The sequence below is a fragment of the Pipistrellus kuhlii genome, unplaced genomic scaffold, assembly GCF_014108245.1.
Source record: "Pipistrellus kuhlii isolate mPipKuh1 unplaced genomic scaffold, mPipKuh1.p scaffold_m20_p_4, whole genome shotgun sequence".
Lineage (NCBI taxonomy): Eukaryota > Metazoa > Chordata > Mammalia > Chiroptera > Vespertilionidae > Pipistrellus > Pipistrellus kuhlii.
The window spans coordinates 90530739-90544540 of record NW_023425540.1 but is presented as its reverse complement, the minus strand read 5'-3'; the positions used below and the strand labels follow the sequence as shown (position 1 = coordinate 90544540).

Sequence of the window (13802 nt, the reverse complement as noted above, 5' to 3'; positions counted from 1 at the left end):
TCAGCCAGTTTTGTTTGATGGTGTAGGGGGCTGATCAACTAGGGGATAGTCCCACTTAAAACCGATGCCCGTGATGCCAAGGGCCTGGGTCTGGCCGAAGATTCCTGTGAGTATCTTTCCGCGGTCACTCGGGGAGGCGGTGAAGGTGTAGCCACTTTCCATCCCGAATGGGGCCCAGCGCCCCAAGTTGGTATAGACAACCAGGTAGCGGATGTAGATCCTGTGTGAGCCGACCAGCCCTACAATGTATTCATCTGGCCCCAGGAGGAATTCCGTGGCCCGCCCACCTGGGACACCATACATTCCGCTCCAGTTGGATCCATATCTCAGCTGGACACTGGAAGAAAGGGGGAGCTTTGAGCACTCTGGATTCGGGCTGACTCATCGCCCCCAGGTCCTCTATCCCTCACACACCCCTCCCCCCAGCCACCAGCCAGGAGAACAGCCCCATCCCTGCGACACAGGCCCCTGAGCCCAGGACTTGGGGATCCTGAGGAAGACAAGCCGCTCTGCTGCTTTCGGGCTCTGTGGTCTTGGGCTTGTTGGCCAGCCTTCCGGGCCTCAGCGTCCCCATCAGCAGCGTGGGGGTGGCTGTTGGGAGCTGGCACTGAGATCACCCGTAAGGAGAGGTCTGCGAAATGCCGGGTCACCATGACCCTCAGGCGGCGCCAGCTGTCACCCTTGCTCAGAGCAGGGAGCTGTTCCCCAGCCACACTTGGCTTTTCTGAGTGATTTCAATCACTCCCAATAGGTCAGGTTGCAGGCCTGAGAAGCAAGTGACTTCTCATACCCCCTGGGGGAATCCCACCAGCTTTGCTCATCTGAGTCTGTCTGTGTCCTTCTGCACACCTTGATGCCTGTCCAAGACCCTCCTCCTCCACCGCTCCTGGCCCCATACTCTGTCCCTTTGCTCCTGGCTGCCCTCCCCCATCCTCTCTCCCAGGTCCCCGGGACCCCTTCAGTGGAGAGCAAAGATTTCCCCAGGCTCCAAGCAAGGACACCACCCTAACATTAGGGGAACGGGCCTGGGCTTTCTGCCTCGACGGGGTCTGGAGAATTGTGTTCAAGCAGTGGTCCACTCTGACCCTCACTTCCTTCCTCTTTGACCCTAACCTCCCCCCTGACGTTCCCATCAGGCATTCAGACTGAAAGGCTGCTTTTGGTTGAGTTGAGTTTGGGTTGAAAGGAGCAAGGAGGGAGAAGCATTATTTATCCCTTTTTTGAGATCAACCCAAGAAGCAGTGTCTGCACTTGCAGGTGGAGACAGAGGGAAGTGGGACGGGAGTGCAGGAGAGGAGGTGGCTGAGGAAAAGGGACAAGACGAAAGACGATGGCTGGAGGCTGTGTGACTCCAAACTGGCCTTGGGGAGTCCTCAGGAGCCCCGTGAAGGTGCTGGAGAAGAGTTCCCAAACCACCCTCCTCCAAGTTCCCAAGACCGTGGCACATGTTAGGAGAGATCGGACCCTGTGCCCTGACCCTACTCACCTCTTAATTATGCCTATAGGACTTACGAACACCCGAATCCCAGATATGTCATTTTTATTGTCTCGATTGGAGTGGAAGTACCTGCCTGTTGAATATCCATACATCTCTAGATGGACAAAAAAACCAGGGGAGGGAGGGAGAGAAAATGACACGGGGACATATCGGTTATCTTTTTGCAGAACTGATGAAGCCCTCCAGGCCAAGGGGACGGTCCTGAGACCAGAGTCAGTCCAGGGCTGAGCCCAGGCCCAGGGGTGGTGGGCCGGAGGGAGGCAGACCCAGCCAGACTCACGATCTGCCCAGCAGGGGGTGCTCCACAGGATGGCGAGGGTCAGCCACAGCAGCATGGTTTCTGGCTCCTGAGTCCCAAGGCTCTTGGAAAGGAGGGAAGAGGCCACCAGGCGCTCAGAGAGGGGCCATGCCTGACCCTTTCAGCCCCATTTACAGAAGGGAAGTACCACCCTACCTGGCCTGGAGAGTCTAGTCACCCGGTCCTGGCACAGGGGAGTCTTGCACCTGGGCACCCTCCACCGGGCCTTTTATACCCCAGGCCATGTGGGCCCCCATCCAGAAGGGAGGAGGAGTAGGGGACACCCTGAAGACAGATCGGTGGGGGCTGTTCCTGGGGGAGGCTCCCGGATGGACCTGCCGTGTTTGTTGTCTTGGCCCCGGAGCCTAGGCAAACAGAGCGGGACCGGGTCGAGGATTGTGCTGTCACCTCTGAGCACCTGAACTAGACCTTGACTTCGGAGGTGTGGGGAGCTTGCTGACAGCCCTTCCAGGTTGGCTGGACAGGATTCAGCCCCACGAGGGCCCACAGGGGGAATGTCTACAGAAGGTTCGTGGGGCCCAGGGCTCCTGCCTTGTGCACAGTTGGGTTGAGGGCCTCATTCAGGTCTGGGCAGAGCCCATGGTCCCTTGGGCTTTCAGGAGTCCAAGCTCCCCTCCAGAGAGCCGGACAGGACTATCGTGTTCTGTGTGTCTGGTGGGAGAGGTTGGCCTCCCAGTGTCTGTCACTTAGAAGGTGTCTGTGATCTTTTCCCTTGGTGCCAGGTCTGAGAGTAGCTAAAAATGAAACAGCCTTGACGGGGTGTGGGAAGATGAACAGCAAAGGTGACATGACAGGAAAGCCCCGGAGTTCAAGCCAGTTACGGTCCCAGGCCTGTACTTGCCCGCTTCTTCTTTTCAACATGACAGATGCCGCCGTGTCCTTTGCCAAGGACTTCCTGGCAGGTGGAGTGGCCGCAGCCATCTCCAAGACCCATTGAGCACCCATTGAGCAGGTCAAACTGCTGCTCAGGTGCAGCATGCCAGCAAGCAAATCACTGCAGATAAGCAATACAAGGGCATTACAGACTGTGTGGTCCGTATCCCCAAGGAGCAAGGAGCCCTGTCCTTCTGGCGTGGTGACCTGGCCAATGTCATCAGACACTTCCCCACCCAGGTCTCCACTTTGCCTTCAAAGATAAATACAAGCAAATGTTCCTGGGTGGTGTGGACAAGAGAGCCCAGACTTAGCGATACTTTGTAGGGAATCTGGCATCAGGTGGCGCCGCTGGGGCTGCCTTCTTGTGTTTTGTGTATCCTCTTGATTTGGCCCATACCCGTCTCTAGCAGCTGATGTGAGCAAAGCCGGAGCTGAAAGGGAATTCAAAAGCCTCGGTGACTGCCTGGTTAAGATAGAGGCCTATAGCAAAGCTTTAATGTGTCGGTACAGGGTATTATCATCTACCGAGCTGCCTACTTCGGTGTCTATGATACTGCAGAGGGAATGCTTCCAGATCCCAAGAACACTCACATCTTCATCAGCTGGATGATGGCCCAGTCCGTCACAGCTGTGGCTGGGTTGACTTCCTATCCATTTGTCACTGTTCTTCGCCGCATGATGAGGCAATCAGAGCTCAAGGGAACTGATTCATGTACACAGGCACACTTGACTGCTGGAGGAAGATTGCTCGTGATGAAGGAGGCAAAGCTTTTTTCAAGGGTGCTTGGCCCAGTGTTCTCAGAGGCATAGGTGGTGCTTTTGTGCTTGTCTCATGTGATGAAATCGAGAAGTTCACATAAATTATTTCCTAATCTTCCCTCCCCCAGACCTCGTGAACTGGCATGTTATATCATGTACCATCTCTTGAGCATTCTTGACAGACTTTTGGTTGTCTGTTTATCAGGGGCAACTATTTTACTGGTTGAAAATGGGAAGCTATAATATTCATCTGACCAGTTTTCTCTTAAAGCCATTTCCATGATGATGATGGTACTCAATTATATTTTTTTATTTCAGTCACTCTTGATAATGAATTTGAAGAAATAAAAAATATCTGAAATATATAAAAATAAATAAATAAATAAATAAATAAATAAGCGAACAAATAAATAAATAAATGTGACATGACAGGAGGCACAGAGGATTGGGAAGAGGTGAGCCGCCAGGCCAGCCCTCCCTTCCGAGAGGGCCTGGGGCCAGGCCAAGGACTCAGACTTCATCTGGAGGTCAGAGGGTCCTTCCCAGGGTTCTGGGGACCCTGCTGGTGCAGCAGGTCTTGGCTGTGTGTGAGGGCTGGAACAAGGCTGTCCACCCGGCCTCCCCAACCTTTTGGAAGAGCCATCGGGTCATAGTAATCAACATAGGGGCTGATACCCTGGCCAGGGTGGCTCAGTTGGTTGGGCATTGCCCCTTGCACCCGAAGGTTTGCCGGTTTGATTCCTCATCAAGGCACAGGCCCAGGTTGCACCAGTATCCATTTTGAGTTTATTTTTGTGTATAGTATAAGTTGGTGATCTAGTTTCATTCTTTTGCATGTATCTGTCCAATTTTCCCAACACCATTTATTCAAGCGACTGTCTTGACTCCATTGTATGTTCGTGCCTCCTTTGTCAAATATTAATTGAGCATAGTGATTTGGGTTGATATCTGGAATCTCTATTCTGTTCCATTGATCTATATGTCTGTTCTTGTGCCAGTACCAGGCTGTTTTGTGAACAGTGGCTTTGTAATACAGCTTGAAATCTGGTATTGAGATCCCTCCTACTTTACTCTTCTATCTCAGGATTGTTGTGGCTATTTGGGGTCTTTTATTGTTCCAAATGAATTTTTGGAGAGTTCTTTCTAGGTCACTGAAAGAGCCCCCTGAGTTTTTAGCAAAGGCCAGCTAAGGAGTACCCAAATTAAGATAATAACAATGTACCTACCTAAATAGTTTAACTTTTAAAAATTTGGCTCTCAAAAGAAATTTCGATCATTGTATTGTTGATATTTGGCTCTGTTGACTTATGAGTTTGCTGGTTACTGGGTTAGGAGATTCACTTGCATAATGAAGGGTTTTGGGTTCAATTCCTGGTCAAGGGCATGTACCTTGGTTGCAGGTTCCCTAGTCCCAATAGGTGTGCATGCAGGAGGCAACCTATCAATGTGTCTCTCTATCTCCCTCTCCCCTCCTCCTCCCTCTCTCTAGAAATCAATGGTGAAAATACCTTTGGGTGAGGATTAAAAAAAAAAGGCACACACTACTGAAATACAGATAACATAGGTGAATCTCAAAATGATAATGATGAATAAAAAAAAAAGTCAGACACAAAAGAGGATATATCATATTGTATATAACTTCCTTTATATGATATTTTCAAAAAGGCAAAATGAATTCATAGAAACAAAAAGCAAACAGATTCCCTGGAACTGAATTTGGGAGGGAACAGGGTACCAAGGGACACCAGGGGACCTTTTTGGGATGACAGAAACTCTCTGCATTTTTGTGTGGTGATAATAACATAGGTGTATACATTTGTCAAAACTCACTAAACTATACTGTTAACGTGGGTGCCTTTTTATTATTTATAAATTATGCTTCAATAAAGCTGATTAAAAATATAAGAAAGGGGAGAGAATCCAAGATGGCTGCATAGGTAACACCTAATTGCAGCCTCATACAACAATTTCTTTTTTTTTTTTTCTTTTTTCTTTCTTTTTAAAAAAAAATATATTTTATTGATTTTTTACAGAGAGGAGGAGAGAGGGATAGAGAGCTAGAAATGCCAATGAGAGACAAACATCGACCAGCTGCCTCTTGCACACCCCCTACCGGGGATGTGCCCGCAACTAATGTACATGCCCTTGACCAGAATCGAACCTGGGACCTTTCAGTCCGCAAACAGACACTCTACCACTGAGCCAAACTGGTTTCGGCACACAACAATTTCAATAAAATACAACTAAAATATAAAATGGACATTACCCAGAACTACAGGAAAGTCAACTGACTGGAAATTCTACAACAAGAGGAAAGAGAAAACCAGAAGGAAGAGCAGAGGAGCCGTAAAAGCCTAGAGTATGGAGACACGCTACGCGTGCAGAGAGGACGGAGCCGGAGAGGAGGGGGAGGCTGAGTGCCTGGCTGGCGTTCCCTAGTGGGAAGGAGATAAAAGCTCAGGACTGTGCTGAGCCCCAGTTCCAACTGCACTGAACCCCAGTTCTAGGCCAGACCCTGGGGACCCAGGCTCATACAGAGGGAGCCTGGGCTGTAAGGCAGAAACCCTGGGGAGCAGCGAAAGGAGGTCCCGGAGGTGCGAAAATTGCATGCAGAGAACGGGTGGTTGACTGTGCCGCTGGATTGCCCTGGCGGGAGGGAGACAGGGGCTCCAGACTGCTCTGAACTCCACTTCCAACTCCACTGCCAATTGAACTGAACCCCAGTTACTTGCTCATTGGGGGAGAGCCTAAACTGTTTGGTAGCAGGTGAAACTCGAGGGTACCTTTCTCTCAGAGGTGCTTGCAACGAGTACTGAAGGACCCTAAGGAATTCTAAGACTCAGGAGCCTAATAGGGCGTGGCTTACAGAAGCCAAAGCTGTAGGCTCCACACTGAAACTCCGCCCCATCCAAAATGAACACAGAGACTTTTAAGGCTACCAACTCAGGGAAGCTGCAAAAATGCTCAGACAAGGAAACAGATCACAAACGAAAGAAATGGAGGACAATAAGTGACTGGATATAGAGTTCAAAACCACACTTATAAGGTTTTTCAAGAATTTCCTAGAAAAGGTCGATAAGACCTATGAGGATATGAAAAGGGATCAACTAGAAATAATAAGGGATCAACAAGAAATAATAAGTGATCAGCGAGAAATAAAGAATACATTGTCTGAAATAAAAAATATTATACAGAGTCCTAAAAACAGAATGGAAGATCGCAAGAATCAAGTCAAAGATTTGGAACATAAAGAACCAGAAGATACTCCTCCACAGAAGCAAGAAGACAAGACAATCCAGAAAGTTGAAGATAATGTAAGAAACCTCTGGGACAACTTCAAGAGAACCAACATCAGAATTATGGGGGTCCCAGAGGAGAGAGAGAGCAAGATACCGAAAACATACTGAAAGAAATAATGACAGAAAACTTCTCCCACCTGGTGAAAGAATTAGACCTACAAGTCCAGGAAGCACACAGAACCCCAAACAAAAGGAATCCAAAGAGAACCACACCAAGACACATCATAATTAAAATTCCAAGAGCAAAATACAAAGAGAGAATATTAAAAGCAGCAAGAGAGAAACAGGTAGTTACCTATAAAGGAGCATCCATATTATTGTCAGCCGATTTCTCAGCAGAAACCATGCAGGCCAGACGGGAATGGCAAGAAATATTCAAGGTGATGAATAGCAAGAACCTACAGCCAAAATATTCTACCCAGCAAAGCTATCACTCAGAATCGAAGGCCAGATAAAGAGCTTCACTAAAAAAAAAAAAAAAAAAAAAAAAAAAAAAAAAAAAAAAAAAAAAAAAAAAAAAAAAAAAAAAAAAAAGCTAAAGGAGTTCATCACTGCCAAACCATAATTATATGAATTGCTGAAGGGAATTGTTTAGGAAGAGAAAGAAAATAAAGATAAAAATTATGAACAACAAATACATAACTATCAACAAATGAATCTAAAAACCAAGGGAATTAAAAAACCTGATGAACAGTATTAACTGTTGAATATAATAGAATCAGAGGTATGGAAGGGGAGTGGACTGATGATTCTCAAGGAAAAGAGGAGTGAGGGGTGTGGGAAGAGACTGAACATAAACTGTGCACCTATGGATGAGGACAATGTGGGGTGGGGAAAGGGCAGAAGGTGGGATAGGAACCTGGTGGAGGGGGAACAAAATGAGGAACTTTTGTAATAATATGAACAATAAAGGATTATTCTTTAAAAAATACAAAAAAAACAGGACAATTCAGAGAGAATACAGTTGAATATCAAAACTCTATAGAGATAACATGATCTAACTTTAGAAGGAGTAGACAAAGCCATAAAGGTTGGGAAGCCTGGTCCGGGTGTGTGCTCCATCAGTGGCCTTATTGAAAGTCCTCAGACAGGGCAGCAGAACAGATTTTTTAAAAAATATATACATTTTTTATTGATTCTTTTTTACAGACAGGAAGAGGGAGGGATAGAGAACTAGAAACATCGATGAAAGAGAAACATTTAACAGCTGCTTCCTGCACACCGGCTACTGAGGATGTGCCCGCAACCAATGTTAATCGAACCTGGGACCTTTCAGTCCGCAGACTGATGCTCTATACACTGAGCCAAACCGGTTTTGGGAGAACAGATCTTTTAAGACCGGAACCTAAAGAGAACTTAAGCCAATTCACCCAAAGGAGGAAAGGACAAACTTGTCTCAAACATTCTTAGTGGCTGGCCTTCTGCTCTGGGCAGTTGCTTCTGTGTCTCCAATCCCTTGGGTTCATCCCAGGCAGGACCAGTCTGCTATCTTCCTCCTCACGTGCACAGAGTTCTGCAAACACCCATTGGCATTGGACCAGTCTTTGCCTTGGTTGGTCAATGAGACTGTTCTCCTTAACCCTCAGTGGCTCTTCCTATGTCCCATGGGGCTCACTTTTTGGAGGCACCTGTGGATAGGAACACAAACACTGAGCACCCCTCCAGGACATCCCAAATATTATAGAATCCTGCTCAGGGCAGGGCATTTGAGGTCCCACTGGTAGTGCATGTGGCGGGATGGTGCCTGAGCACAAAGGCAATGGTTGAAAGACTCAGGCCACATGGAGTAGGTAAGAGAGGGGCTGGGGGCTGGAAGGGAAGGGGAGGCAGAAGTTGACCTGCCTGGAGATTGAATCAGGGAGCAGGGGGGTTAGCAGGGTCCTTGAGAAACAGAGTTTCCTTCCAGGGCTGGCTGCATACTTTGTGTGTGTGTATGGGGGGAGGGGGGGGGAGGGAACTGGTGTAAAATGAACATGTGAGGCCCTGTCTAGGCCAGGTAATCAGTTGGTTGGCATATCATCCCAGTGCACCCAGATTGCGGGTTCCATCCCTAGTCGGGGCACATGCAGGAGTCAATGGGTAGAACAGCAGATCTCTCTCTCTCTCTCTCTCTCTCTCTCTCTCTCTCTCTCTCTCTCTCTCTCTCTCTTTCTCTCTCTTTCTATCAAAATCAATCAATCAATCAATAAAAAGTAGAAAGAAAATATGAAGCCCCTTGATCAAAATTTACTATGACTTTCAGGACGGTGACAAGGTGGGACTGGTCTGAGCGACTGGGCAGGTAGCACAGCCATGCAACAGCCCTGGACTCCATCTCCTCATGAAGCCCTAAAGGCTATAGGAACAGAAGATTCTCCTCAGTTTCCTTTCCTCTACCTCCACCTGAGCTCTCCACCCTGCAGCCTTCTTGTAGTGTTCTCCAAGTCTGCCACCCCTGACCCCATGGTCCAAGTCCTGGGGTGCCACCTCGGAGCCATGCAGGTTTCCCAGTCCTCTCACTCCTCTCAGTCCGGCCTTCAGCGCTCAGGGTAAGACTCTGCCCTCTCCTGTCCTTACCCACCCAGCATGACGCCCTGGCCTTGGCACCTGCTGAATGCAGAGCTGAGCCAGACATTTGAAGATGTGGCCCCTGTCCCCACGAGATGTCCAGCTCCCTGCCCCCCCCCCCCCCCCCCGATATACGGCTGCCTGCAGAGACGCAGTTACAAAGGGGAGCCTCCACGGGGATTGGGTCTCCCTTGGGGTGATGGGCCTCATTGTGGAGAGCGGCTACAGTGTTTGGACAGGTTCAAGCCTCGGACTAAGGAGGGGGACAGTCCTCTCATGGCCATGTGCAAGTCCCAGATTGCAGGCAAAGCCCTCCCATAATTATAGCCAACAGCTGTGGTCCCAACACGTGGCCCCACGTGCCTGAGTGAAGCGAGCTTGATAGAGTTCAGGTGCATGTAATTGAGTAGGCTTGAAACTCAGGAGAATGTTGTAAACATCTTGACCACGCCCTCACTTTGCCTCCTGGAAATCTGGCTATAAAATAAAGGCACCGCTTGTGGGCGCTGTCATCGCTTTCTCTCCATCAGAGAGGCAGTGCTCCACAGAGACCCAGCTTTCATTCTCTTGTCTGTCTTTTCTTAATCCTTCATGCCCCCTTTCAGATTCAGCTTTGGCCATGCTGACACAGCACACCTCAACAAGGGGCAAGTAAGTTTCAGGGTTTTAGCCATGAATCCCCAAATGTATCCACTCTGTGCTCCTTCTCCGAGGAGGGTTTCAAACCACTGCAGCCCCTAGAGCAGGCCCTGCCAGGTTCCTGGTGTCTCCACCCAGCACACCCTAGGTCCCACCTAGGTTCTGGGTGCTAGGAAGTGAGGGAGTGACTCAGCCCTGAGTGAGGGAGAGGCAGGTCCTAAATGAAGCTGGTGAAAGTGCTCCAAGTTTGGAAAGGCTGGGGCACACGTGTGTCAAATGGGGCCGAGTGCAGGATCCCTCCCCTGGGGTTTTCCTGGTGCCTCGGAGCCGTGGTAGTAAGCAGCAGGAGCCTGCTTCATCCTGGGCAGTTCTGTCTCCCTGACCTGTCCTTTCCTCTGGCCAGAGTGCCGGTCCTCCCTGCCAGGCCCAGGCCTGAGCGCTGCCGCCAGCGCCCTCTCCTCCCACAGCTCCCAAGTGTCTTGGGTTCGGGCTGCCAAATTCAGCAAATACAAACACAGTGCACCCCATTAAAGTTTGTTTCAGATATAACAAATAATTTAGTAGCCTAACTACAACCCATGCAGTATTTGAGATATGCTTCCACTAAAAAATTTAAAAAAAAATATTGGGGACATAGTTATACTTTTTAAAAATGGAAGGTTTGATGTACATAATAACTTAGCCTAAAAATTATTATTGTATATCTGAAATTCCAACCTAACTGGGTGTCCTGCATTTTACCTGGCATGCCTCCTTAGGTGTATGTTGGCATGTAAGAGCAGGAATAGCTGATCTACAAAGTCTAGAGCCTGGCGGGAAGGCCATTCGGGCCATCTCTGTCTTTCTACTGTTCTCTGTTCATCAGTGTTCAACCCCTTGGCTGCCCCAAGGCCCACTTTTCACACGTGACATCACCAGGCACACGCAGAACCCACCCAGCTGTTGCCCGGAGAATTGCGGGCACAGCTTGGACCAAGCTCTACCTGTGGGCCAGAGGGCTTAGCCTTGGCCTCACTCTGGGTGGGTGGTGGGAGCCGGCCACCAGAAGGCCAAACGGGACAGCCGCCCACACTCTTTGAGAGTCTTCCCCACCACGGCAGCAGGAGGTGACTGCCCACAGCACCCGTGGCAGTGGTCTCTGCCCCAGCCAGCGTGCAGCTGTCCATGGACCCACAGGGACACACAGGAGTAGCAGGCAGCGGAGGCCCAAGACCACAGCTGGGGTCTCCTGCCCCCACGTAAAGCCTGGGGAAGAAAGGAGTGCCCTGAAGGGTTCCTGAGACTCTCCCACAAATAGGATCCACTGTGCCACCCACTGTGCTTCACACTTCGTCTGCCCTCACACCAGCCCCGGAGCTGGGTCCGTGTCTGCTCCCCCTAACCCTCTCCGTCCTCTTCCCACTGTCCTCTCCCCACTTTCATCCTACCTGATCCCTATCACAAGGCAATGACTTAGTGCTCCTCCCATTTCTGGCTCCATCTGTGGCCGCACCAGGAGGTATTGGGGGGCAGGGACCCCCTTTGCACTTGTCAGTCCCAAGAAAGGTGAGCACCTGTGAAAGGGGTCAAGAATCCCTTTATAGCCCTAACCGGTATGGCTCAGTGGATAGAGCGTGCGCCTGCGGACTAAAGGGTCCCTGGTTGGATTCCAGTCAAGGGCATGTACCTGGGTTGTACCTGGGTTGCAGGCACATCCCCAGTAGGATGTGTGCAGGAGGCAGCTGATTGATGTTTCTCTCTCATTGATGTTTCTAATTCTCTCTCCCTTTCCCTTACTCTCTGTAAAAAATCAATAAAAAAACATATTTTTTAAAAAAGAATCCCTTTATAACTGAAAACAGGTTTCCCTTTCAGCAAATCAAAGGCAAGACATTAATTATGCAACAGCAGGGCCCTGGAGCCAGGTGGAGCAGGATGAAGGTGGGATGCAAGGTGCTTCTCCCTCCCCACCCCTCCCCATAGGCAGAGAAGGGGTTCCTGCACAGCGAGATCAGGTTCACCCGTCAGAATGTTTCTGATACGTGCTCTATACACTGAGTAGCCCGACTCTTATGATCTCTGAACACATAATAATCTGGCCACTCAGTGTATTTGTATCTCAAATGGGTACCAAAAGTTCTATGCTTTTGCTGGAGATCAACCACCTATTTGCCTTGAGTTTTCTATCAGCCAGTGCAAAGGGGAAAACTGATCAGGTACACGAGTTATAGTGTCAAATAATGAGGTACACTGAGTGGCCAGACAATTGTGCCTTCAAAGATCATCATAATCTGGCCACTCAGTGTATATTTCTGTGCTGTTATTACTGACACATTGAGAGACACCTCTAAAACACCCATAATTTTGAAGTCATGATGAGCGTATATTTCAAGATACCGGGACAACCGTAAATAATACGACAAAGCCTCAGGCCCTGTTGATGAGGTGAGGAAGGTCACGTTAATAATGAAAGGTAGCTGAAAGTGGTTTGGCTCAGTGGTAGAGAGTCAGCCTGCGGACTAAAAGGTCCCGGGTTGGATTCCGGCCAAGGGCATGTACCTTGGTTGCGGGCACATCCCCGGAATGGGGTGTGCAAGAGGCAGCTGGTCGATGTTTCTCTCTCATCGACATTTCTAGCTCTCTATCTCTCTCCCTTCCTCTCCGTAAGAAATCAATAAAATATATATATTTAAAAATAATGGAAGGAAAAACAAAATTTCCAGGAGAAGGCAATGAAAATAAGGAGACAATTTTTTTCCTCGCCCAAGTTCATGGGCTCTCTGAATTTCCCGCACAGACTCCCAAGTTAAGAACCACAGGGGCTCTCAACCAGAATTTAAAGTCGAAGTACAGAAAAATAAATGTGTCTGCTGCACCTCCCACTGAAGGAAGAGGATCGGTGGGGAATCTTTGCCTTGGTGTGTGGTTCTGGCCCAGGCTTTGCAGCCAGACCACCTCCGGTTGAGCCTCCTTTTCCGCCCGGCGCTGCTGTGTGGCTAGGCCCAGGCACGGTGCTCTCTGTGCCTCCGGGTCTCCTTTTGCAGGAGGTGATGCTGGAAGCTGTCCTCCGAGGGCTGCTGTGAGCCGGGAGCTCAGGGGAGATGGGCACTGGGCAGGACTGTTGTTTGGCTGTGGAGGTTTGATAGACGTGTGTGTGTGTGTTCTGTGTCACAGCACAGAACGTGTTTCTTCCTGGAGGTCACGATTCAAAACATTTGGAGGAAGCCTCGTCCCTGGAGGACTCTGGGCCTCAGACCTTGGCTTGTGAAGGGAGACGTGAAGGATGTGCAAGGCCTGGGGTCTGGGTTACCTCTCCGTTGCCCCTGTAACCACTCACCACCCTTCCAGGAGCAGGGCCCTCGGCTAGCTCTGGCTCTCGCCTTTGCCCAGGTCGATCCCTCCCCTGGAATCACCTCTTCCCTTGCCTCCAACTGGCCCATTCTCACTCAGCCTCCAGGACGGAGCTCTTCCCGGAAGGCTTCCCTGAAGCACATCCCCACCACCCCACCTCTGGGAAGGTGCCAGGTACCATGCCCTGCACGATCCCCTTCAACACAGATGCCACAGCCAACTGCCACCATCTGCCCCAGTGAGTGACTCCACCCCCACGAGCTGCCTCTCTGCTTAACATCTGGTTTCTTCTTTACACCCAGGAGAACCTGGCATGGACAAGGGCTTGGTGAATATGTGCCCAGTGAGTGAGTGAGTGAGTGAGTGGCTCCCCTGAGGCCAGTACACTCAGAGAAGCTTAGCCCTGACCTGGGCCAGCAGAGGCCCGCCAGTTGGGCTTGGGGTGGCGAGCAGGGCTGGGGGCATCGCTGGAGCTCAGAATCCTCTAAAATTGTGGAATCAGCCCAGGGTCGGTCCCGCACCCTCAGCAGAATCG

The 13802-nt window shown here is 49.8% G+C and overlaps 1 protein-coding gene and 1 pseudogene across 1 annotated transcript in view; one reads left to right on the top strand and one right to left on the bottom strand.

Moving 5' to 3' along the window:
• The window catches only part of LOC118703708 (zymogen granule protein 16 homolog B), an 86537-nt gene continuing 72735 nt past the window's right edge, over positions 1-13802 (bottom strand). The window contains exon 5 of the mRNA XM_045571732.1: positions 1-337. Coding sequence (XP_045427688.1) covers positions 1-337 — 337 coding nt within the window. The remainder of the gene's footprint in view (positions 338-13802) is intronic.
• On the top strand, positions 2617-3828 carry LOC118703171 (annotated as a pseudogene).